This window comes from Coregonus lavaretus (assembly GCF_964263955.1).
Source record: "Coregonus lavaretus genome assembly, contig: HAP1_SCAFFOLD_2835, whole genome shotgun sequence".
NCBI classification, from domain to species: Eukaryota; Metazoa; Chordata; class Actinopteri; order Salmoniformes; family Salmonidae; genus Coregonus; species Coregonus lavaretus.
The window spans coordinates 11251-37729 of record NW_028157555.1 but is presented as its reverse complement, the minus strand read 5'-3'; the positions used below and the strand labels follow the sequence as shown (position 1 = coordinate 37729).

Here is a 26479-nt window from a genome sequence, read left to right as displayed (position 1 = left end):
TCCACAAACTCTCTTCTGTGGAAACAAAACTTATCTGATTCTCTGTGTCGTCTGTCTGTGTGAGAGTGAACAACCGTCCAAATGGCTCAGCAGGGAGTTTTGCTGGACCAGGACCAGTTCTGTTGTTCTGTCTGTCTGGATCTACTGAAGGAGCCGGTGGCTATTCCCTGTGGACACAGTTACTGTAGAAGCTGTATTGAGGGCTGCTGGGATCAGGATGTTCTGAAAGGGGTCTATAGCTGTCCTCAGTGCAGAGAGACTTTTACCCCAAGGCCTGTTCTGAAGAGAAACATCGTGCTGGCTGAAGTGGTGGAGAAACTGAAGAAGACAGGAGTCCAGGTTGCTCCCCCTCCTGCTCTGTGCTATGCTGGACCTGGAGATGTGGCGTGTGATTTCTGCACTGGGACCAGAAAGCAGAAAGCCCTCATGTCCTGTCTGGTGTGTCTGGCCTCTTACTGTGAGACTCACCTCCAACCTCACTATGAATTTCCTGCTTTCAAGAAGCACAAGCTGGTCAAAGCCACCGCACAACTACAGGAGAAGATCTGCTCTCATCATGACAAACTGCTGGAGTTTTACTGTCGTACCGATCAGCAGTGTATCTGTCTGCTGTGTGTGATGGATGAACATAAAGGCCATGAAACAGTGTCAGCTGCAGCAGAGAGGACTGAGAAACAGGTAAGACCAGAACTACTTGTTGGTGACTGTTTGATAAAAAAATAATTAAAGATACAGTAGGAACTAAGGCTGTTTGAATATGAGATCATTCAAATGAAATCAATCCACAACAGAACAAATATGAACACAAACCTTGATTATATAGATATGTTAACCCAGATTCTCCAAATGTATCACCATTTTCTAAAGTCAAACACCATTATCAAACACCATTGTAATTTGTTATCAAACATCATTATCATTCATTATCAAACACCATTATCATTCGTTATCAAACACCCAATCAGCTCCCCTGTTTTGTGCACTGTTAAAACTATAATCATTCACATAACAATATAATAATTTAATTTCACACAGACTCTTCCTCAACATATTAATCCCTAACTTCTATGGGCCCTATGTCCCATTACTATACTATTGATCTACTGGACAAATAAAGCTTGATAGCTCATTGAAGAGTGATTCTCCACAGAGGCAGCTGGGGATGAGTCAGCAGAAAGTCCAGCAGAGATTCCAGGAGAGAGAGAAGGACCTGAAGGAGCTCCAACAGGCTGTGGAGTCTCTCAATGTGAGTATTGTTGACCAGAGGAGACACACCATTTCACTTCTCTACTCCAGTCAGAGAGAGAGAGAGAGAGAGAGAGACAGAGAGAGGGGCCCCTCTCCAATCCCACTGGCTCCACTGTTGGGAACAGGCTGTCTGGACCCCTTTCAGAGAATAGACTGCTTAATATAACTGGCGGGATATGAACCCGGGTCTACTGAGGAGAGAAACCAACATCTTGACTGTTTCACCAAGAGGTCATTCCCCATTAGGCTGACACTGATTTTGAAGTCGCAAGAGGGGTTACCTCATCACATAACCTTGAGTAACCATGAAAGACTCAAGTCCCCTATACATTAACATGGAGCTCTCTCTCAATTTAATTCAAAGGGCTTTATTGGCATGGGAAACATATATGTTTACATTGCGAAAGCAAGTGAAATAAATAATAAACAAATCAGAAATTAACAGTAAACATTACACTCACAAAAGTTTCAAAGTAATAGAGACATTTCAAATGTTATAACTCAAGTGGACTCTAGTGGACTTGTGATATTTGTTGGTGTTTCTTCTGACCAGAGGGAGTGGGCGCTCCGTGTCACGCAACTTGGGTCAAGATCTGTTTCTTGCTTTGCTCTTTGGAACAGGACACCATTGAAAGGAGTGATTTCTGGGGTAGCGTTAAGTGTAGAAGTGGAGCAATTAAGGTTGAAGATTCCTGGTGTTTGTGATTCCCGCCGTTTGGTGGGACGCAGACCCGGTGGTGAGCGTGGTGAAACAGAGGAGTCAGTCCTTTTGAGATTTGAGTCTTTAACAGAGAAAGTCATGTTATGATACATCAGTTATCTTGATTCGAGCTTTTGTGCCAAATCCATAAATTCAGGTGCAACGTTTATGGTCATTTCGCAGCAGTTTGTGGGAGAGAAATTCAAAGATGTTTTATGTGTGCGGAAGAGAATGGGATAAAGGATTGTTCTGGTGAATAAAGTTTGTGGCGAATCCACTGTGCTGTTTCAGGTGCAACATTTATGGTCATGTTGCAGCAGTTTGTAGGAGGGAGATTCCAAGATGTGGGAATTGTGCAGGAGGGCATGGGATAGAGGATTGTGTAGTTTCGGTGGATAAAGTTGTGTGTCAACTGTTGGGATGCCCATGTTGCTGGGGATCTGAAGTGTCCGGTGCGAGAGAGGCAGGTTGAGGTGGCTAGAGTCAGAGTAGTGCAGAAGGTGTCGTATGCTGAGGCAGTGAAGAAAGTAGAGGAGGATGGGTCAAGGGTGAGAGATCCTGAGAGGATCCCTGTGAGTAGTAGATCTGTGCCAGCACAGAGGGATAGATCAACGAGTGATATATGCTTCAGTAAAGTTAGCTTCTTGCTGTTCATAGCAATGGTTATCAACTGTACAGCAGAAATTGAATGAAATTGAATGTAAATCACAGAAAATAGATATTGTGGTGGCAGCTGCAGAGAAGTATTTGGGCATACAAGATTAGACTTCAGAGGAGTTACAGGGTGTGTTGAGTGGTGGTTTCCTGTCCTCCCAGGCCGTTGGCATGGTGCAGGAGCAGATAGGGTGAAAGTAGTGGAATGGGGTAGTGGGTATTTAATGAGTGTAGGGTTAGTTGGAAGGTTTTTAATTAAATGTTCCTTTCCCCTTTTCCCATTTTGTATAACAAAGTATAATGGATTTATATTATAGTCCAGTTGGGGGCGGTAATGCAACATATTGGATGCCAATCGCCGTTAAACTCCAAAGAAGAAGAAACGTTACATTATGGCTATGTACGGTGTCTCTGCCTCTCTCATTCCATCACTTTTGCAGTAGTTGGTTGAGTAGAAAATTGTACATTGATCTCGTCATTACATCTGGTTGGCAAGCATGGGAATGGTTTGTGTCTGGAAGGTACGGTCGATGAAACGGTGGAGCATGTGTTGTTATATTGTTGTAAGTATGTTGAAGAGAGGGAAAGATGTGTAGGGTCATTGAGGTTGGACGGGGTTGGGGGGGTTTGGAAGGGATTTTGGGGATGGGGGAGGGTCTATTAGAAGTTAGTAGGGCTCTTCTTTATTTTCTCAGAAGTACTGAGTTAGGTAGGAGGATTTAGAAATGTTGGAAACCGTGATTGACCACACACTCCAGCACAGTAGGTGGCGGCATGCACCTTTAACGTTGGTTTGTGGACCGCCATTATATCATAGAAGAAGAAGTTGTTGCTGTGAGAGATTTGTGGTTCGTGAGGAGGGCTACTATTCTTTTTTCTTTTGGTTCTTGCGTATTTTCTGAATGTATTTTCTCATGGTGGAGGGTTTGTTTATTGGTTTCCACTGTTTATCGTTTAGAGTTGAGGGGGGAGTAGGGGTAGTTTGTTAGGGCGGCGTGATGGCCTCAACCGAGTGGAGAAGAAACGCTGTCGCTTCGGGTCCGTTCCGGAGAAAGGTGTGGAGGAAGTTTTGCTCATGGTCGGCGAACAGGTTGGAGCGGAACATCTGGACTCTGCATCCAGAATGAACAAGGCGGTGGTTGGGTTAATGAAAAAGGTTTGTCTTGTTGTGAGGGGTGTGTTGGTGCAGATGTCGCCTCTTTCGATAAGAGTTGTGGTGGCTAATCTGCCTCCGTTTATTGCTTCCGAACAGACCGCAAGTAGTTGGTTAGTTTTGGTAAATTTGCAAGTGGTTTCCGTGTGCTCTCGGCTGGGTGCCAAGCGGAATCCGTTAAACATGTCTCTTTTCGTAGACAAGTGTTTGTTTCTTAACAAACTTCAAGGTTACACAGGGGAGGGGTGGAACACAGGGTTTGCTAGCACAGATAGTTTTGGGTGTTTCTAGTGTGGGGATCATCAGTTATAGGCTACAAGCAGCAATATGATTGATAGGTAGGACAGGTATTGAACCCAAATAATCCCTACTCAGATGCGCTAACCTCAACCCTAGTAAACATGCATTATAAAAACCTTCTTTATAAAATTATATCATATTGGGAGTAAATAGCCTCTGAATAGAAAAGAAAAAACACTGCATCTTCCAGCCCACCAATAAATGACATAATGCAACCTTGGCGGTTAGCATATTTACCTCAACATGCCCCTCGCTTGCCTGAGAAGGCAGAGTGCTCGATGCTGGTTGATGAATTTTACAATTAATGTACTAGGAAAATACGTTTTTGTCGACCAGAGGTGACTGAATTAATGTTTAGGCTTATTGATAATCATTATAGTAATGAAGTATAATTTCAAAACATGACCAGTATAATTTCAAAACATGGGCGAAGGCTTGGTGGGCTCATCCCAGGAAATATTGCCTGTCATTGGGGAAGAGGCACTGATCAGGGGGGAAGTGCAGGGGGGCAGAGACTGGGGAGGAGGAGGACGGTACCGTGCCAATGGAGGAGGAGGAAGAGGGGGGAGGTGAGTCTGCGGGAGCGGAGGACAAGGCGTCTCGTTTTCAGACGGCTCATTGGATCCAGAGCTGACAGCCAGTCAGGCTGAGGGCCCAGTATATACGGTGAGAGAACTTTCTAGGTTCCTGATGGAGACTAAAGGGGAAAAAGAAGGTTCTGCTGGAGTCTTATTTGATTGATCCTGGAAGGTTTGGAAGGTCAGTACAACACGTGATGAAGAATGAGGGGTTTAGTGTCCTCACCCAGGAAGCGGTATAGGCTGAGAAAATGGGTCATGGGTTCTTAAGGGCATGTCTTCAGAATCTGCTTAAATTGATGGTTTTTTCTGGCATGGCGGCTTTATGGGCTTCTCTACTGGTTTCTGATTGTGGTGATTTCCCTCCCACCTCTTATGGAGATTTCACGGTTAGACTTCCTTAACATGAACGCCGGCAAAGAATGGGGGAATATGTCAAACAAAAACATTTAAATGCCATGGCAGAAATCTTAGTGCAGGGGTAGCAAAAGAGGTGTGTAAGGGTAGGTTGTTAGTGTTTAGAGCCCAAATAATGACCTTGTCTTTGCTTTCATAAATGTGTCTGCACCTGGTCCTCTGTAGCTCAGCTGGTAGAGCACGGTGCTTGTAATGCCAGGGTAGTGGGTTCGATCCCCGGGACCACCCATACACAAAAAAAAAAAAATATATATATATATATATATATATATGCACGCATGACTGTAAGTCGCTTTGGATAAAAGCGTCTGCAAAATGGCACATTATATTATATTATAGTACAGGGCTCAGTTCTCTGTTTCACCAGAGGGGTTGGAAAAACAGAGTGGGGAAACCAAGAAAATCCCTTGTTTTACGTTTGTCTGATGGGCGGGTAACTTCTGTTGTGGGGAGATGAGGGAGCCTGATGGGTGGGTAACTTCTGTTAAGGGGGAGATGAGGGAGCCTGATGGGTGGGTAACTTCTGTTAAGGGGGAGATGAGGGAGCCTGATGGGTTGGTAACTTCTGTTGTGGGGGAGATGAGGGAGCCTAATGGGTGGGTAACTTCTGTTGTGGGGAGATGAGGGAGCCTGATGGGTGGGTAACTTCTGTTGTGGGGGAGATGAGGGAGCCTAATGGGTGGGTAACTTCTGTTGTGGGGAGATGAGGGAGCCTGATGGGTGGGTAACTTCTGTTGTGGGGGAGATGAGGGAGCCTGATGGGTGGGTAACTTCTGTTGTGGGGAGATGAGGGAGCCTGATGGGTGGGTAACTTCTGTTGTGGGGGAGATGAGGGAGCCTGATGGGTGGGTAACTTCTGTTGTGGGGGAGATGAGGGAGCCTGATGGGTGGGTAACTTCTGTTGTGGGGAGATGAGGGAGCCTGATGGGTGGGTAACTTCTGTTGTGGGGAGATGAGGGAGCCTGATGGGTGGGTAACTTCTGTTGTGGGGAGATGAGGGAGCCTGATGGGTGGGTAACTTCTGTTGTGGGGGAGATGAGGGAGCCTGATGGGTGGGTAACTTCTGTTGTGGGGAGATGAGGGAGCCTGATGGGTGGGTAACTTCTGTTGTGGGGGAGATGAGGGAGCCTGATGGGTGGGTAACTTCTGTTGTGGGGAGATGAGGGAGCCTGATGGGTGGGTAACTTTGGTGGGTAACTTCTGTTGTGGGGGAGATGAGGGAGCCTGATGGGTGGGTAACTTCTGTTGTGGGGAGATGAGGGAGCCTAATGGGTGGGTAACTTCTGTTGTGGGGGAGATGAGGGAGCCTGATGGGTGGGTAACTTCTGTTGTGGGGAGATGAGGGCGCCTGATGGGTGGGTAACTTCTGTTGTGGGGAGATGAGGGAGCCTGATGGGTGGGTAACTTCTGTTGTGGGGAGATGAGGGAGCCTGATGGGTGGGTAACTTCTGTTGTGGGGAGATGAGGGAGCCTGATGGGTGGGTAACTTCTGTTGTGAGGAGATGAGGCTGTGGAGTTTTACTCTGATTTATAGAGGGCAGAACTCTGTGGTCCTCTGTAAAGCATGGTCCTTGTAATGCCAGGGTAGTGGGTTCGATCCCCGGGACCACCCATATGTAAAAATGTATGCGCATGACAGTAAGTCGCTTTGGATAAAAGCGTCTGCTAAATGGCATATTATTATTATTATTATCCTGGGTGTTCTCAGGTTCTGCTCACAGACCTTTCCAAACTCTCTCTGTCACAGAGAAATCAAATAGATATTTCCCTGGCATTACACAAACTCTCAGCTGCTGTCTCTCAGACGGTCTGCCTGTGGATCTTTATAAAAAGTTCTGGGGAATTATTTTACAGGACGTGTGTTGTGTGAGTGCGTCGGGGTGGGGGAGCTGTCGCTAAGCTGTAGACGGGAGGCTTTGACTCTCCTGCCCAAAATAAGGATTTGAGCGACATAAAGAACTGGAGGCCTGTGGCATTGCTCTGTGTGGAATATAAGGTCTTTACCAAGGTCCTCGTTAACAGACTGAAGTCCCACCTGGACTCTATTGTACACAAGGACCAAACGTACTGTGTACCAGGACGCTCAATCACAAACAATCTGTTCATAATCAGGAGAAAGCCTTTGATAGGGTGGACCATGAATATCTGTTCAATGTGTTGTTTTGGTTGTGGGGAGAATTTTGTGGCCTGTGTTCAAATGTTAAATAAATAAATATACATAATATGCCATTTAGCAGACGCTTTTATCCAAAGCTACTTACAGTCATGCGTGCATACATTTTTGTGTATGGGTGGTCCCGGGGATCGAACCCACTACCCTAGCGTTACAAGCGCCGTGCTCTACCAGCTGAGCTACAGAGGACCACGTAATGTCGCGGTCGTATGCTGGGGCTTCATGTATGGTCAAGGTGTGGGGAGGGCTCAGTAGGCCAGTCTGGGTAGGGAGGGGCATTCACCAGGGATGCCCTCTGTCAGGGCAGCTATACACTCTTGTTAATGAGCCCTTTCTGGGCCTGCTACGCAGGAGGCTACAGGGAGTGTGGGAGCCAGGCATAGGGTTGGGGACAGGCATAGCAGTGCAGCATACGCTGATGACGTCTGTGTTGGTTAGGGATGAGCAGAACCTACAGGCCCTGGAGAATAGTTTGAGGGTGTACGAGGGGGCGTCTTCTGCTTAGGTAAACTTGGGCAAGAGTGAGGCTCTGTTATGTGGGGCATGGAGGGACAGGGCACCTCCGCAGCTTCCAGGGGGGTTGCAGTGGGGCTGTGAGTGGCTCAAGATGCTTGGGGTGTATCTGGGCTCGGAGGGTTGGGATAGGAAGAACTGGGAAGGAGTGTCACAAGCGGTGGTGTCGAGGCTGACGAAGTGGAGGTGGCTCATCTCCCAAGTGGCATACAGAGGGATGGTGCTGATCATCAACAACTTGGTGGCATCCTCTCTATGGCTTAAATTGGCCATTCTCAACGCCCCCGGTGGTCTGCTTGTGGACCTGCAGCGCAAGTTAGTGAATTTTTTCTGGTCAGGGTGGCAGCGTTCTGACTCAGCAGCACAGAGGCTACTGTACCGTACGGAGGTGGGCTGGAGGGAACCAGCATGTGCTCTGTTGAGGAGGGCTGGTGGTTTGGGGCTGGATCAGCGGCTCCTCATCATGCGGCAGGAGAGACTCAATACAGCAGGGGTCTCTGATTTCTATGCTGCAGTACTCAATCAATCAATCAATCAATCAATTTTATTTTATATAGCCCTTCTTACATCAGCTAATATCTCGAAGTGCTGTACAGAAACCCAGCCTAAAACCCCAAACAGCTAGTAATGCAGGTGTAGAAGCACGGTGGCTAGGAAAAACTCCCTAGAAAGGCAAAACCTAGGAAGAAACCTAGAGAGGAACCAGGCTATGAGGGGTGGCCAGTCCTCTTCTGGCTGTGCCGGGTGGAGATTATAACAGAACCATGCCAAGATGTTCAAAAATGTTCATAAGTGACAAGCATGGTCAAATAATAATCAGGAATAAATCTCAGTTGGCTTTTCATAGCCGATCATTAAGAGTTTAAAACAGCAGGTCTGGGACAGGTAGGGGTTCCATAACCGCAGGCAGAACAGTTTAAACTGTAATAGCAGCAAGGCCAGGCGGACTGGGGACAGCAAGGAGTCACCACGGCCGGTAGTCCCGACGTATGGTCCTAGGGCTCAGGTCTCTCAGTTGGCTTTTCATAGCCGATCATTAGGAGTTGAAAACAGCAGGTCTGGGACAGGTAGGGGTTTCGTAGCCGCAGGCAGAACAGTTGAAACTGGAATAGCAGCAAGGCCAGGCGGACTGGGGACAGCAAGGTGTCATCATGCCCGGTAGTCCTGACGTATGGTCCTAGGGCTCAGGTTCTCAGAGAGAAAGAGAGAACGAGAGAATTAGAGAGAGCATACTTAAATTCACACAGGACACTGGATAAGACAGGAGAAGTACTCCAGGTATAACCAACTAACCCCAGCCCCCCGACACATAAACTACTGCAGCATAAATACTGGAGGCTGAGACAGGAGCGGTCCGGAGACACTGTGGCCCCATCCGAAGAAACCCCCGGACAGGGCCAAACAGGAAGGATATAACCCCACCCACTCCGCCAAAGCACAGCCCCCGCACCACTAGAGGGATATCCCCAACCACCAACTTACAATCCTGAGACAAGGCCGAGTATAGCCCACAGAGGTCTCCACCACAGCACAAACCAAGGGGGGGGGCGCCAACCCAGACAGGAAGATCACGTCAGTAACTCAACCCACTCAAGTGACGCACCCCTCCCAGGGACGGCATGAAAGAGCACCAGCAAGCCAGTGACTCAGCCCCTGCAACAGGGTTAGAGGCAGAGAACCCCAGTGGAGAGGGGAACCGGCCTGGCAGAGACAGCAAGGGCTGTTCGTTGCTCCAGCCTTTCCGTTCACCTTCACACTCCTGGGCCAGACTACACTCAATCATATGACCTACTGAAGAGATAAGTCTTCAGTAAAGACTTAAAGGTTGAGACCGAGTCTGCGTCTCTCACATGGGTAGGCAGACTGTTCCATAAAAATGGAGATCTATCGGAGAAAGCCCTGCCTCCCGCTGTTTGCTTAGAAATTCTAGGGACAATTAGGAGGCCTGCGTCTTGTGACCGTAGCGTACGTATTGGTATGTACGGCAGGACCAACTCGGAAAGATAGGTAGGAGCAAGCCCATGTAACGCTTTATAGGTTAACAGTAAAACCTTGAAATCAGCCCTTGCCTTAACAGGAAGCCAGTGTAGGGAAGCTAGCACTGGAGTAATATGATCAAATTTCTTGGTTCTAGTCAGGATTCTAGCAGCCGTATTTAGCACTAACTGAAGTTTATTTAGTGCTTTATCCGGGTAGCCGGAAAATAGAGCATTGCAGTAGTCTAACCTAGAAGTAACAAATGCATGGATTAATTTTTCTGCATCATTTTTGGACAGAAAATTTCTGATTTTTGCAATGTTACGTAGATGGAAAAAAGCTGTCCTTGAAACAGTCTTGATATGTTCGTCAAAAGAGAGATCAGGGTCAAGAGTAACGCCTAGGTCCTTCACAGTTTTATTTGAGACGACTTTACAACCATCAAGATGAATTGTCAGATTTAACAGAAGATCTCTTTGTTTCTTGGGACCTAGAACAAGCATCTCTGTTTTGTCCGAGTTTAAAAGTAAAAAGTTTTCAGCCATCCACTTCCTTATGTCTGAAACACAGGCTTCTAGCGAGGGCAATTTTGGGGCTTCACCATGCTTCATTGAAATGTACAGCTGTGTGTCATCCGCATAGCAGTGAAAGTTAACATTATGTTTTCGAATAACAGTACTGAGGGCTGGAGCAGCCTGAGGAGGGGCCACCACCGTTTCCACCACTGCAAGTGACAGCAGAGACTGGGGACTGGCAGGAGAGTCTGGAGGACTTACTGACTTTTAACACTCTGAGCTTAGTGGGAGTGAAGGGGCATCAGTGGCAGGGGGTTGTGGGGGCTGAGAGCATGGCAGGGTATAGGTGGAGGGTGCTCTATAAGCTCCCAGTGCTGGAAAGGTCAGGGGTCGTCCAGTGGAAGGTATTACATGGAGCCCTGGACACCAATAGCTGGTTGGCTCGGGTTGACCTGTGAGTTGGGGAGGGGTGTCCGTTTTCTGCAATGACAGGCTGTTCATCATGTTTTTTCTGTGTTGCCAGGGTAATGCCATTACTGTTGACGCCTTAGGGTTGAGTTTGAGTTGTACAAAATGATCAACAGTGTGGAGATGTTTCAGGAGGTATGGGGGCTCAGGGGGGCTGTCTGTACGGCTGGAGAGGAGGGGTTGGATGGACGGTTGGAATGTGGTGCTGGTTGGTGTATTGTACTGTGGTGTTGGGTACTGGATAATGTGATTGTGTGGAGGTTGTGGTGGCACGCAATGTGCTTTTAGGGGTGGGGGTGTTAGTGTAATGAGGATGGCTCATTAAAGTAAGACAAGTCTCTCTCTCTCTCTCTCTCTCTTAACAGCGCTCTGCACAGGCAGCAGTGGAGGACAGTGATAAGATCTTTACCGAGCTGATCCGCTCCATTGAGAGAAGGCGCTCTGAGGTGAAGGAGCTGATCAGAGCCCAAGAGAAGGCTCAAGTGAGTCAAGCTGAAGGACTCCTGGAGCAACTGGAGCAGGAGATAGCTGAGCTGAGGAAGAGAAGCACTGAGCTGGAGCAGCTCTCACACACAGAGGATCACATCCATTTCCTCCAGGTAACTCAACTGCCTTGATACATGTGATATGAAATTAAAACTCAATGTGAAACTCTCAATCATTTGGTTCTGTTCTCTCTCTCTCTCCCTCTCCAGAGTTATCGGTCTCTCTCCAGTACCAGTGTATCTTCAGACTTACCCAGCATCGTTGTCCGTCCTCTTCAGTACTTTGGAGATGTGAGTAAGACTGTGTCTGAACTGAGAGAGAAACTAGAAGACGTCCTTAAAGGAGAATGGACCAAGATCTCCACTACAGGTGTGTTGAAAATAATAAGAACATCAACTTTAGACCATTGAAAGTTCCCTACTAGTCATATACATGTGGAATATGGTATGATGATAACATTCCCTCTCTCTGTGAATGTGTTTGTGTGTCTGTAGTGAATATAGTGGATGTTGTACTGCCTCCAGAGCCCAAGACCAGAGAACAGTTCTTACAATGTGAGTCTCTTTATTCTGAAGTAACTAACAGTCTCTTTTTACTGACACTCCTAACAATCCCTCTAGAAATATATAGCAATAGTAGATCTAATCAAAGACTGGGTATCTATCTGACTCCTCATATTTCTCTGATTTGATCTCTGCTGTGCTCTAATCAAAGACAGGGTAGATACAGTATCTGACTTCACTTATTGTTCTAACTCCCCTCATTGGTCTCTGCTCTGCTCTTCTCCCAGATTCCTGTCAGCTCACACTGGACCCAAACACAGCACACACAGCTCTCTCTGTCTGAAGGGAACAGAAAGGTGACCTATACAGACCAAGAACAACCATATCCTGTTCATCCAGACAGATTCACCAACTACCAGGTTCTGTGTAGAGAGGGTCTGTCTGGACGCTGTTACTGGGAGGTGGAGTGGAGTGGGGAGTGGGTTGATACAGCAGTCTCATATAAAGACATCAGCAGAACAGGGACAGATGGTAGATTTGGATACAATAACAAGTCCTGGAGTTTAGAGTGTTATAGTGATGGTTATTGGTTCAGACACAATAATGTTGTGACTGAAGTATCAGGCCCTCAGTCCTCCAGAGTAGGAGTGGACCTGGATCACAAGGCAGGTACTCTGTCCTTCTACAGTGTCTCTGACACAATGACCCTCCTCCACAGAGTCCAGACCACATTCACTCAGCCCCTCTATCCTGGGTTTTCTCTCTATGGTACTGCTGAGCTGGTTAAACTGTAGTAGGGTCCACATAGATACTAGTCATGCTGGTGTAGTCTATAGCTGAGCTGGTTAAACTGTAGTAGGGTCCACATAGATACTAGTCATGCTGGTGTAGTCTATAGCTGAGCTGGTTAAACTGTAGTAGGGTCCACATAGATACTAGTCATGCTGGTGTAGTCTATAGCTGAGCTGGTTAAACTGTAGTAGGGTCCACATAGATACTAGTCATGCTGGTGTAGTCTATAGCTGAGCTGGTTAAACTGTAGTAGGGTCCACATAGATACTAGTCATGCTGGTGTAGTCTATAGCTGAGCTGGTTAAACTGTAGTAGGGTCCACATAGATACTAGTCATGCTGGTGTAGTCTATAGCTGAGCTGGTTAAACTGTAGTAGGGTCCACATAGATACTAGTCATGCTGGTGTAGTCTATAGCTGAGCTGGTTAAACTGTAGTAGGGTCCACATAGATACTAGTCATGCTGGTGGTGATGGTCCCCAGATATAATACTCTGTTTTTCTGTACAATTATTTTTGTCTGACTGATTTAATCTTCAGGATTTAATTAAAAAGTAATAACGTATTTTTTATCAAATGCAATGTTTTAATTGGGAACATTTACATTAATCATGATGTATGCTGTTAATGTATGTTGGTTGTCATTCAGAACCATTGAAATGTTTTCTCAATTGGTTCTCTGTCTCAATGTCATTTTCCTCAGTATCATGGAACAGGTAGTGTTACTTACTTGCTAATTGAACTATATGGGCCGGTTTCCCGGACACAGATGAAGCCTAGTCCTAGACTAAAAAGCATGTTCAATGGAGATGTCCGGGAAACCGGCCCTAAGTTTGGCATCTTTTATTCTCCCATACTGCTCAGTCAAGCAACATTAAACCTGTCCAGCAGGTGGTGGTATTAACCAAACAATAAAAACAGCACATATCTTGACTTGTCACTCAGTATATCAGTAATGTTCAGAATTGTACTTTAATATCATTGGAGATTGATGGTCTTTTTAATCCACTACCCAGAGTCAGGAACAGATGAAGTTAGGTCTGCTACTGTTCAGTTATTAAATATGATTCATGGTGATGGGAAATAAAAAATCCATCTAGTAGTAGTTTTCCTTTGCTATTTATTCCAAGGTGTGTCTTTAACTTGTAAATGGATTGTGTTGAAGCTGGCATGTGGTGTGGATGATAGAATAGAGTGAATAGAGGAGAGAAGAGAGGAGGAGAGGAGAACATCATATAGAAGACAGATAAGATAGAGAGACAATTCATACCCAGGGGAGTTACTGGCTCTGGCCCAAATGACACCCTGTTCCCTACGTAGTGCACTAGGCTACTTCTGACCAGATCTAAAGTAGTGCACTACATAGGGAATAGGGTGGAGATTGGAGATTTGCTCACTGTCATTAGAATGAAGATTTCCATACAGGAGTTACTGTCTCTGTCCCAAATTTCTCCCTGTTCCCTACGTAGTGCACTAGGCTTCTTCTGACCAGATCTAAAGTAGTCTTCTAGATTTTACATGTTTTCTCCCTGTCATTAGAAAATGACAATATGGTAATGACTTTAGTGGTTTCCTCCCCCTTTGTTTTTATTGGTTGTGTGTTATGTGTGTTGTTGTGTTAGGTTTTCCCCCTGTGTTCCTAATGGAAAGTCCATTAACAATGAATCACAAACAAATTATATTCCAGTTGTGTTTAGACAACTTCATGGCTGACATCCCCCAGTTCTGTTAAGACCCATTGAACTGGGTCACATTCTAAATGGTCACTTGTATTGATAGTCCATACTGGGCCTAACTGGGGTTAACCATACTGGAGGGTTTCTTTCTGCACACATATTCCCTCATCTCCAGAACTTTACCTGATGTCCTCTCTCTCCTCTCTCTCTCTGTCTCTCTGTCTCTCTGTCTCTCTGTCTCTCTGTCTCTCTGTCTCTCTGTCTCTCTCTCTCTCTCTCTCTCTCTCTCTCTCTCTCTCTCTCTACTCAACACCTTTCAGTGCCTGTATTGATAGTCCATACTGGGCTTTACTATGGTTCTACATACAGTACCTGTATTGATAGTCCATACTGGGCTTTACTATGGTTCTACATACAGTACCTGTATTGATAGTCCATACTGGGCTTTACTATGGTTCTACAAACAGTACCTGTATTGATAATCCATACTGGGCTTTACTATGGTTCTACATACAGTACCTGTATTGATAATCCATACTGGGCTTTACTATGGTTCTACATACAGTACCTGTATTGATAGTCCATTCAGCCAGCCATGAGCAGCCAGATCCGTCAGCCAGCCATGAGCAGCCAGATCCGTCAGCCGGCCATGAGCAGCCAGATCCGTCAGCCAGCCATGAGCAGCCAGATCCGTCAGCCAGCCATGAGCAGCCAGATCCGTCAGCCAGCCATGAGCCGTCCAGCCAGGATCCGCCAGAGCCGTCCAGCCAGGATCCGCCAGAGCCGTCCAGCCAGGATCCGCCAGAGCCGTCCAGCCAGGATCCGCCAGAGTCGTCCAGCCTGGATCCGCCAGAGCCGTCCAGCCAGGATCCGCCAGCCAGCCAGGATCCGCCAGAGCCAGCCAGCCAGGATCCGCCGTTGAGTCCGGTGCTGTCCCTTAGCCCGGTGCTGCCCCTTATCCTGGTGCTGCCCCTTAGTCCGGTACTGCCCCTTAGTCCGGTGCTGCCTTTTAGTCCGGTGCCGCCCCTTAAACCAGTGGGGTTTAGTTGGGGGGTGGTCATTAGGAGGAGGCTACGGAAGCGGATAGTGACTAAGGTGGGGTGGGGACCACGACCAGGGCCAGAGCCGCCACCGTGGACAGACGCCCACCCAGACCCTCCCCTAGACTGTATGCTGGTGCGCCCGGAGTGCGCACCTTTAGGGGGGGGTACTGTGACACTCTGGCTCCGGGACTTTTATATTTGAGCCAGGGTGTATTTGTTTTGTTGGGTTTTGGTTTGGTTATGTTGGGTTTGGGTGTATTTCTATGTTTGCATTTCTGTTGGGTGTATTTCTAGGTTGGGTCAATGACTCCCAATCGGAGGTAACGAGTGTCAGCTGTCGGCTCGTTATCTCTGATTGGGAGCCATATTTAATCTGTGTGTTTTCACCTTGTGTTTGTGGGTTTTTGTTCCATGTTCTGTCGGTGTCACAGAGGACTTCATGTATCGTCATTGTTTATTGTTTTCTGTTCGAGTACTTTATAGTTAATAAAGTCATGTTCGTTCAACGCGCTGCGCTTTGGTCTGCTGCCTTTATAGACGATCGTGACATACAGGGTGTGTTGAGTGGTGGTGTCCCGTCCTCCCAGGCCGTTGGCATGGTGCAGGAGCAGATAGGGTCAAAGTAGTGGAATGGGGTAGTGGGTATTTAATGAGTGTAGGGTTAGTTGGAAGGGTGTTTTTTTATTCTTATTATAATTTCCCCTTTTCCCATTTTGTATCAGAAAGTATAATGGATTTATATTATAGTCCAGTTGGGGGCGGTAATACAACATATTGGATGCCAACCGCTGTTAAACACCAAAGAAGAAGAACCGTTACATTATGTCTATATACAGTATTGTAACGATGTTCATATCTCTCTCATTCATTAACTTTCATGGTAGTTGGTTGTGTGGGTCTCTGGTTATGAATAGGGTGCTGACAGACAATTGTTGATGGATATTTATAGAGCTCTGATCAGGACGACAATAGGAGTGACCTGCTATTGGAGGTATTAATGTTATTATGGAGAATTGAGAGAATGGGTGTAATAGTGAGATTCTGCTGGGTCCCAGCACATTCGGGTGTGGAAGGGAATGAAATTGTAGACCAGTTAGCTAAAAGAGCTTTGAAACTAGATATAATTGATATTAATGTTCCACTGGGTAGAGGTGAGGCCAAATGTAAGATCAGAGCCATTTTGATAGATGTGTGGCAGAAGAGATGGTACTCTGAGCACAAGGGCCGGCATTTATATGAATAGTTGACAGTTTTACAGAAAGGTCGATGGACCAAGATTCAAAAGTCAGATTAGGAAGGAAGAGGTGGTGTTTACTTGATTGCGCTTAGGACATTGTACATTGAACTCGTCATTACATCTGGTTGGCAAGCATGGGAATGGTTTGAGTGTGGAGGGTATGGTCGATGAAACGGTGGAGCATGTGTTGTTATATTGTTGTAAGTATGTTGAAGAGAGGGAAAGATGTGTAGGGTCATTGAGGTTGGACGGGGTTGGGGGGGTTTGGAAGGGATTTTGGGGATGGGGGAGGGTCTATTAGAAGTTAGTAGGGCTCTTCTTTATTTTCTCAGAAGTACTGAGTTAGGTAGGAGGATTTAGAAATGTTGGAAACCGTGATTGACCACACACTCCAGCACAGTAGGTGGCGGCATGCACCTTTAACGTTGGTTTGTGGACCGCCATTATATCATAGAAGAAGAAGTTGTTGCTGTGAGAGATTTGTGGTTCGTGAGGAGGGCTACTATTCTTTTTTCTTTTGGTTCTTGCGTATTTTCTGAATGTATTTTCTCATGGTGGAGGGTTTGTTTATTGGTTTCCACTGTTTATCGTTTAGAGTTGAGGGGGGAGTAGGGGTAGTTTGTTAGGGCGGCGTGATGGCCTCAACCGAGTGGAGAAGAAACGCTGTCGCTTCGGGTGCGTTCCGGAGAAAGGTGTGGAGGAAGTTTTGCTCATGGTCGGCGAACAGGTTGGAGCGGAACATCTGGACTCTGCATCCAGAATGAACAAGGCGGTGGTTGTGTTAATGAAAAAGGTTTGTCTTGTTGTGAGGGGTGTGTTGGTGCAGATGTCGCCTCTTTCGATAAGAGTTGTGGTGGCTAATCTGCCTCCGTTTATTACTTACGAACAGACCCCAAGTAGTTGGTTAGTTTTGGTAAATTTGCAAGTGGTTTCCGTGTGCTCTCGGCTGGGTGCCAAGCGGAATCCGTTAAACATGTCTCTTTTCGTAGACAAGTGTTTGTTTCTTAACAAACTTCAAGGTTACACAGGGGAGGGGTGGAACACAGGGTTTGCTAGCACAGATAGTTTTGGGTGTTTCTAGTGTGGGGATCATCAGTTATAGGCTACAAGCAGCAATATGATTGATAGGTAGGACAGGTATTGAACCCAAATAATCCCTACTCAGATGCGCTAACCTCAACCCTAGTAAACATGCATTATAAAAACCTTCTACATAAAATTATCTCATATTGGGAGTAAATAGCCTCTGAATAGAAAAGAAAAAACACTGCATCTTCCAGCCCACCAATAAATGACATAATGCAACCTTGGCGGTTAGCATATTTACCTCAACATGCCCCTCGCTTGCCTGAGAAGGCAGAGTGCTCGATGCTGGTTGATGAATTTGACAATTAATGTACTAGGAAAATACGTTTTTGTCGACCAGAGGTGACTGAATTAATGTTTAGGCTTATTGATAATCATTATAGTAATAAAGTATAATTTCAAAACATGAAAGTTGTCAAGTGGTGGTGGTACCAGGAGGGAGGAGAGTAGAGCAGGGCCAAGTGGTGGTGGTACCAGGAGGGAGGAGAGTAGAGCAGGGTCAAGTGGTGGTGGTACCAGGAGGGAGGAGAGTAGAGCAGGGTCAAGTGGTGGTGGTACCAGGAGGGAGGAGAGTAGAGCAGGGTCAAGTGGTGGTGGTACCAGGAGGGAGGAGAGTAGAGCAGGGTCAAGTGGTGGTGGTACCAGGAGGGAGGAGAGTAGAGCAGGGTCAAGTGGTGGTGGTACCAGGAGGGAGGAGAGTAGAGCAGGGTCAAGTGGTGGTGGTACCAGGAGGGAGGAGAGTAGAGCAGGGTCAAGTGGTGGTGGTACCAGGAGGGAGGAGAATAGAGCAGGGTCAAGTGGTGGTGGTACCAGGAGGGAGGAGAGTAGAGCAGGGTCAAGTGGTGGTGGTACCAGGAGGGAGGAGAGTAGAGCAGGGTCAAGTGGTGGTGGTACCAGGAGGGAGGAGAGTAGAGCAGGGTCAAGTGGTGGTGGTACCAGGAAGGAGGAGAGTAGAGCAGGGTCAAGTGGTGGTGGTACCAGGAAGGAGGAGAGTAGAGCAGGGTCAAGTGGTGGTGGTACCAGGAGGGAGGAGAGTAGAGCAGGGTCAAGTGGTGGTGGTACCAGGAAGGAGGAGAGTAGAGCAGGGTCAAGTGGTGGTGGTACCAGGAGGGAGGAGAGTAGAGCAGGGTCAAGTGGTGGTGGTACCAGGAGGGAGGAGAGTAGAGCAGGGTCAAGTGGTGGTGGTACCAGGAGGGAGGAGAGTAGAGCAGGGTCAAGTGGTGGTGGTACCAGGAAGGAGGAGAGTAGAGCAGGGTCAAGTGGTGGGTGTACCAGGAGGGAGGAGAGTAGAGCAGGGTCAAGTGGTGGTGGTACCAGGAGGGAGGAGAGTAGAGCAGGGTCAAGTGGTGGTGGTACCAGGAGGGAGGAGAGTAGAGCAGGGTCAAGTGGTGGTGGTACCAGGAGGGAGGAGAGTAGAGCAGGGTCAAGTGGTGGTGGTACCAGGAGGGAGGAGAGTAGAGCAGGGTCAAGTGGTGGTGGTACCAGGAAGGAGGAGAGTAGAGCAGGGTCAAGTGGTGGTGGTACCAGGAGGGAGGAGAGTAGAGCAGGGTCAAGTGGTGGTGGTACCAGGAGGGAGGAGAGTAGAGCAGGGTCAAGTGGTGGTGGTACCAGGAGGGAGGAGAGTAGAGCAGGGTCAAGTGGTGGTGGTACCAGGAGGGAGGAGAGTAGAGCAGGGTCAAGTGGTGGTGGTACCAGGAAGGAGGAGAGTAGAGCAGGGTCAAGTGGTGGTGCGCAGGCCGTGGAGAAAGCGGTGGTGGGGAGGGTTGCAGCTGGGCTACATGAGCTGAGGCAGGTTTCTGTAGTAACAGAGACTCCGGTGGGCGAAGGCAAATATTGCCTGTCATTGGGGAAGAGGCTCTGATCAGGGGGGAAGTGCAGGGGGGCAGAGACTGGGGAGGAGGAGGACGGTACCGTGCCAATGGAGGAGGAGGAAGAGGGGGGAGGTGAGTCTGCGGGAGCGGAGGACAAGGCGTCTCGTTTTCAGACGGCTCATTGGATCCAGAGCTGACAGCCAGTCAGGCTGAGGGCCCAGTATATACGCTGAGAGAACTTTCTAGGTTCCTGATGGAGACTAAAGGGGAAAAAGAAGGTTCTGCTGGAGTCTTATTTGATTGATCCTGGAAGGTTTGTAAGGTCAGTACAACACGTGATGAAGAATGAGGGGTTTAGTGTCCTCTCACCCAGGAAGCGGTATAGGCTGAGAAAATGGGTCATGGGTTCTTATAATAATAATATAATATGCCACTTAGCAGACGCTTTTATCCAAAGCGACTAACAGTCATGAATGCATACATTTTTACATATGGGTGGTCCCGGGGATCAAACCCACCACCCTGGCATTACAAGGGCCATGCTCTACCAATTGAGCTACAGAGGACCACATTTAGCGCTTGTAATGCCAGGGTAGTGGGTTCGATCCCCGGGACCACCCATATGTAAAAATGTATGCATTCATGACTGTTAGTCGCTTTGGATAAAAGCGTCTGCTAAATGGCATATTATTATTATTATTATCCTGGGTTTTCTCAGTTTCTGCTCACAGACCTTTCCAAACTCTCTCTGTCACAGATAAATCAAACAGACATTTCCCTGGCCTTTCACAAACTCTCAGCTGCTGTCTCTCAGACGGTCTTAAGGGCATGTCTTCAGAATCTGCTTAAATGGATGGTTTTTTCTGGCATTGCGGCTTTATGGGCTTCTCTACTGGTTTCTGATTGTGGTGATTTCCCTCCCACCTCTTATGGAGATTTCACGGTTAGACTTCCTTAACATGAACGGCGGCAAAGACTGGGGGAATATGTAAACCAAAAACATTTAAATGCCATGGCAGAAATCTTAGTGCAGGGGTAGCAAAAGAGGTGTGTAAGGGTAGGTTGTTAGTGTTTAGAGCCCAAATAATGACCTTGTCTTTGCTTTCATCAATGTGTCTGCACCTGGTCCTCTGTAGCTCAGCTGGTAGAGCACGGCGCTTGTAACGCCAGGGTAGTGGGTTCGATCCCCGGGACCACCCATACACAACAACAAAAAATATATATATATATGCACGAATGACTGTAAGTCGCTTTGGATAAAAGCGTCTGCAAAATGGCACATTACATTATATTATAGTGCAGGGCTCAGTTCTCTGTTTCACCAGAGGGGTTGGAAAAACAGAGTGGGGAAACCAAGAAAATCCCTTGTTTTACGTTTGTCTGATGGGTGGGTAACTTCTGTTGTGGGGAGATGAGGGAGCCTGATGGGTGGGTAACTTCTGTTGTGGGGAGATGAGGGAGCCTGATGGGCGGGTAACTTCTGTTGTGGGGAGATGAGGGAGCCTGATGGGTGGGTAACTTCTGTTGTGGGGGAGATGAGGGAGCCTGATGGGTGGGTAACTTCTGTTGTGGGGGAGATGAGGGAGCCTGATGGGTGGGTAACTTCTGTTGTGGGGAGATGAGGGAGCCTGATGGGTGGGTAACTTCTGTTGTGGGGAGATGAGGGAGCCTGATGGGTGGGTAACTTCTGTTGTGGGGAGATGATGGAGCCTGATGGGTGGGTAACTTCTGTTGTGGGGAGATGAGGGAGCCTGATGGGTGGGTAACTTCTGTTGTGGGGAGATGAGGGAGCCTGATGGGTGGGTAACTTCTGTTGTGGGGAGATGATGGAGCCTGATGGGTGGGTAACTTCTGTTGTGGGGAGATGAGGGAGCCTGATGGGGGAGTAACTTCTGTTGTGGGGAGATGAGGGAGCCTGATGGGTGGGTAACTTCTGTTGTGGGGGAGATGAGGGAGCCTGATGGGTGGGTAACTTCTGTTGTGGGGGAGATGAGGGAGCCTGATGGGTGGGTAACTTCTGTTGTGGGGAGATGAGGGAGCCTGATGGGTGGGTAACTTCTGTTGTGGGGGAGATGAGGGAGCCTGATGGGTGGGTAACTTCTGTTGTGGGGAGATGAGGGAGCCTGATGGGCGGGTAACTTCTGTTGTGAGGAGATGAGGCTGTGGAGTTGTACTCTGATTTATAGAGGGCAGAACTCTGTGGGCCTCTGTAGCTCAATTGGTAGAGCATGGCACTTGTAGTGCCAGGGTAGTGGGTTCAATCCCCGGGACCACCCATATGTAAAAATGTATGCACATGACTGTAAGTCGGTGTACGAGGGGGCGTCTTCTGCTTTGGTAAACTGGGGAAAGAGTGAGGCTCTGTTATGTGGGGCATGGAGGGACAGGGCACCTCCGCAGCTTCCAGGGGGGTTGCAGTGGGGCTGTGAGTGGCTCAAGATGCTTGGGGTGTATCTGGGCTCGGAGGGTTGGGATAGGAAGAACTGGGAAGGAGTGTCACAAGCGGTGGTGTCGAAGGCTGACGAAGTGGAGGTGGCTCATCTCCCAAGTGGCATACAGAGGGAGGGTGCTGATCATCAACAACTTGGTGGCATCCTCTCTATGGCTTAAATTGGCCATTCTCAACGCCCCCGGTGGTCTGCTTGTGGACCTGCAGCGCAAGTTAGTGAATTATTTCTGGTCAGGGTGGCAGCGTTCTGACTCAGCAGCACAGAGGATACTGTACCGTACGGAGGTGGGCTGGAGGGAACCAGCATGTGCTCTGTTGAGGAGGGCTGGTGGTTTGGGGCTGGATCAGCAGCTCTTCATCATGCGGCAGGAGAGACTCAATACAGCAGGGGTCTCTGATTTCTATGCTGCAGTACTGAGGGCTGGAGCAGCCTGAGGAGGGGCCACCACCGTTTCCACCACTGCAAGGGACAGCAGAGACTGGGGACTGGCAGGAGAGTCTGGAGGACTTACTGACTTTTAACACTCTGAGCTTAGTGGGAGTGAAGGGGCATCAGTGGCAGGGGGTTGTGGGGGCTGAGAGCATGGCAGGGTATAGGTGGAGGGTGCTCTATAAGCTCCCAGTGCTGGAAAGGTCAGGGGTCGTCCAGTGGAGGGTATTACATGGAGCCCTGGACACCAATAGCTGGTTGGCACGGGTTGACCTGGGAGTTGGGGAGGGGTGTCCGTTTTCTGCAATGACAGACTGTTCATCATGTTTTTTCTGTGTTGCCAGGGTAATGCCATTACTGTTGACGCCTTAGGGTTGAGTTTGAGTTGTACAAAATGATCAACAGTGTGGAGATGTTTCAGGAGGTATGGGGGCTCAGGGGGGCTGTCTGTACGGCTGGAGAGGAGGGGTTGGATGGACGGTTGGAATGTGGTGCTGGTTGGTGTATTGTACTGTGGTGTTGGGTACTGGATAATGGGATTGTGTAGAGGTTGTGGTGTCACGCAATGTGCTTTTAGGGGTGGGGGTGTTAGTGTAATGAGGATGGCTCATTAAAGTAAGACAAGTCTCTCTCTCTCTCTCTCTCTCTCTCTCTCTTAACAGCGCTCTGCACAGGCAGCAGTGGAGGACAGTGATAAGATCTTTACTGAGCTGATCCGCTCCATTGAGAGAAGGCGCTCTGAGGTGAAGGAGCTGATCAGAGCCCAAGAGAAGGCTCAAGTGAGTAAAGCTGAAGGACTCCTGGAGCAACTGGAGCAGGAGATAGCTGAGCTGAGGAAGAGAAGCACTGAGCTGGAGCAGCTCTCACACACAGAGGATCACATCCATTTCCTCCAGGTAACTCAACTGCCTTGATACATGTGATATGAAATTAAAACTCAATCATTTGGTTCTGCTCTCTCTCCCTCTCTCTCTCCAGAGTTATCAGTCTCTCTCCGGTACCAGTGTATCTTCAGACTTACCCAGCATCGTTGTCCGTCCTCTTCAGTACTTTGGAGATGTGAGTAAGACTGTGTCTGAACTGAGAGAGAAACTAGAAGACGTCCTTAAAGGAGAATGGACCAAGATCTCCACTACAGGTGTGTTGAAAATAATAAGAACATCAACTTTAGACCATTGAAAGTTCCCTACTAGTCATATACATGTGGAATATGGTATGATGATAACATTCCCTCTCTCTGTGAATGTGTTTGTGTGTCTGTAGTGAATATAGTGGATGTTGTACTGCCTCCAGAGCCCAAGACCAGAGAACAGTTCTTACAATGTGAGTCTCTTTATTCTGAAGTAACTAACAGTCTCTTTTTACTGACACTCCTAACAATCCCTCTAGAAATATATAGCAATAGTAGATCTAATCAAAGACTGGGTATCTATCTGACTCCTCATATTTCTCTGATTTGATCTCTGCTGTGCTCTAATCAAAGACAGGGTAGATACAGTATCTGACTTCACTTATTGTTCTAACTCCCCTCATTGGTCTCTGCTCTGCTCTTCTCCCAGATTCCTGTCAGCTCACACTGGACCCAAACACAGCACAGACACAACTCTCTCTGTCTGAAGGGAACAGAAAGGTGACCTATACAGACCAAGACCAACCATATCCTGTTCATCCAGACAGATTCACAAACGACTTGATGGTTCTGTGTAGAGAGGGTCTGTCTGGACGCTGTTACTGGGAGGTGGAGTGGAGTGGGGAGTGTGTTTTCACAGCAGTCTCGTATAAAGACATCAGCAGAACAGGGACAGATGGTGCATTTGGAGAGAATGACAAGTCCTGGAGTTTAGTGTGTTATAGTGGTAGTTATTGTTTCATACACAATAGTGTTAGGACTAAAGTATCAGGCCCTCAGTCCTCCAGAGTAGGAGTGTACCTGGATCACAAGGCAGGTACTCTGTCCTTCTACAGTGTCTCTGACACAATGACCCTCCTCCACAGAGTCCAGACCACATTCACTCAGCCCCTCTATCCTGGGTTTTGGCTCTATAATGGTACTGCTGAGCTGGTTAAACTGTAGTAGGGTCCACATAGAACTAGTCATGCTGGTGTAGTCTATAGCTGAGCTGGTTAAACTGTAGTAGGGTCCACATAGATACTAGTCATGCTGGTGTAGTCTATAGCTGAGCTGGTTAAACTGTAGTAGGGTCCACATAGATACTAGTCATGCTGGTGTAGTCTATAGCTGAGCTGGTTAAACTGTAGTAGGGTCCACATAGATACTAGTCATGCTGGTGTAGTCTATAGCTGAGCTGGTTAAACTGTAGTAGGGTCCACATAGATACTAGTCATGCTGGTGTAGTCAATAGCTGAGCTGGTTAAACTGTAGTAGGGTCCACATAGATACTAGTCATGCTGGTGTAGTCTATAGCTGAGCTGGTTAAACTGTAGTAGGGTCCACATAGATACTAGTCATGCTGGTGTAGTCTATAGCTGAGCTGGTTAAACTGTAGTAGGGTCCACATAGATACTAGTCATGCTGGTGTAGTCTATAGCTGAGCTGGTTAAACTGTAGTAGGGTCCACATAGATACTAGTCATGCTGGTGTAGTCTATAGCTGAGCTGGTTAAACTGTAGTAGGGTCCACATAGATACTAGTCATGCTGGTGTAGTCTATAGCTGAGCTGGTTAAACTGTAGTAGGGTCCACATAGATACTAGTCATGCTGGTGTAGTCTATAGCTGAGCTGGTTAAACTGTAGTAGGGTCCACATAGATACTAGTCATGCTGGTGTAGTCTATAGCTGAGCTGGTTAAACTGTAGTAGGGTCCACATAGATACTAGTCATGCTGGTGGTGATGGTCCCCAGATGTGATGATTCATTCTGCTCTGTTTTTATGTACAATGATTTGATTGATTTGATCTCCAGAAGATGTTATGAATTACAATTCATTGCATTCATATTTTTTTTAAGTGCAATGTTTTAATCTTATATATTCACATTAATCATGATGTATGCTGTTAATGTATGTTGGTTGTCATTCAGAACCATTGAAATGTTTTCTCAATTGGTTCTCTGTCTCAATGTCATTATCCTCAATATCATGGAACAGGTAGTGTTACTTACTTGCTAATTGAACTATATGGGCCGGTTTCCCGGACACAGATGAAGCCTAGTCCTAGACTAAAAAGCATGTTCAATGGAGATGTCCGGGAAACCGGCCCTAAGTTTGGCATCTTTTATTCTCCATTACTGCTCAGTCAAGCAACATTAAACCTGTCCAGCAGGTGGTGCTATTAACCAAACAATAAAAACCCAGCATATATCTTGACTTGTCACTCAGTATATCGGTAATGTTCAGAATTGTACTTTAATATCATTGGAGATTGATGGTCTTTTTAATCCACTACCCAGAGTCAGGAACAGATGAAGTTAGGTCTGCTACTGTTCAGTTATTAAATATGATTCATGGTGATGGGAAATAAAAAATCCATCTAGTAGTAGTTTTCCTTTGCTATTTATTCCAAGGTGTGTCTTTAACTTGTAAATGGATTGTGTTGAAGCTGGCATGTGGTGTGGATGATAGAATAGAGTGAATAGAGGAGAGAAGAGAGGAGGAGAGGAGAACATCATATAGAAGACAGATAAGATAGAGAGACAATTCATACCCAGGGGAGTTACTGACTCTGGCCCAAATGACACCCTGTTCCCTACGTAGTGCACTAGGCTACTTCTGACCAGATCTAAAGTAGTGCACTACATAGGGAATAGGGTGGAGATTTGCTCACTGTCATTAGAATGAAGATTTCCATACAGGAGTTACTGTCTCTGTCCCAAATCTCTCCCTGTTCCCTACGTAGTGCACTAGGCTTCTTCTGACCAGATCTAAAGTAGTCTTCTAGATTTTACATGTTTTCTCCCTGTCGTTAGAAAATGACAATATGGTAATGACTTTAGTGGTTTCCTCCCCCTTTGTTTTTATTGGTTGTGTGTTATGTGTGTTGTTGTGTTAGGTTTTCCCCCTGTGTTCCTAATGGAAAATCCATTAACAATGAATCACAAACAAATTATATTCCAGTTGTGTTTAGACAACTTCATGGCTGACATCCCCCAGTTCTGTTAAGACCCATTGAACTGGGTCACATTCTAAATGGTCACTTGTATTGATGGTCCATACTGGGCCTAACTGGGGTTAACCATACTGGAGGGTTTCTTTCTGCACACATATTCCCTCATCTCCAGAACTTTACCTGATGTCCCCTCTCTCTCTCTCTCTC

The 26479-nt window shown here is 47.2% G+C and overlaps 1 protein-coding gene across 4 annotated transcripts; it reads left to right on the top strand.

Moving 5' to 3' along the window:
• LOC311125269 (tripartite motif-containing protein 16-like) lies at nucleotides 1-25274 on the top strand. 4 transcript variants are annotated; one of them, XR_014612857.1, is made up of 7 exons: nucleotides 1-678; nucleotides 1151-1246; nucleotides 11062-11295; nucleotides 11392-11551; nucleotides 11677-11736; nucleotides 11973-12726; nucleotides 12914-13582. XR_014612857.1 is itself a non-coding variant. In XM_084199318.1 (6 exons), exons 1-6 carry the CDS (start codon nucleotides 82-84, stop codon nucleotides 24279-24281), a joined length of 1662 nt encoding a protein of 553 aa, XP_084055444.1. In that variant the 5' UTR covers nucleotides 11-81; the 3' UTR covers nucleotides 24282-25274. The 4 variants fall into 4 exon arrangements, 2 of the variants coding, with proteins under 2 accessions (XP_084055444.1, XP_084055443.1); XR_014612858.1 differs by having other exon boundaries at nucleotides 11-678; nucleotides 11973-12664; nucleotides 12914-13394; XM_084199318.1 differs by lacking the exons at nucleotides 11062-11295; nucleotides 11392-11551; nucleotides 11677-11736; nucleotides 11973-12726; nucleotides 12914-13582 and adding exons at nucleotides 22870-23103; nucleotides 23186-23345; nucleotides 23471-23530; nucleotides 23767-25274 and having other exon boundaries at nucleotides 11-678.
• Nucleotides 25275-26479: the final 1205 nt, after the last annotated feature.

Bases quoted from the DNA above. Each gene is read 5' to 3' on its own strand.
- LOC311125269 (XM_084199318.1), top strand. From the start codon at position 82: ATGGCTCAGCAGGGAGTTTTGCTGGACCAGGACCAGTTCTGTTGTTCT. The intron at 1,247-22,869 runs GTGAGTATTGTT...CTCTCTTAACAG, and splicing joins AGGCTGTGGAGTCTCTCAAT to CGCTCTGCACAGGCAGCAGT. The intron at 23,531-23,766 runs GTGAGTCTCTTT...CTCTTCTCCCAG, and splicing joins CAGAGAACAGTTCTTACAAT to ATTCCTGTCAGCTCACACTG.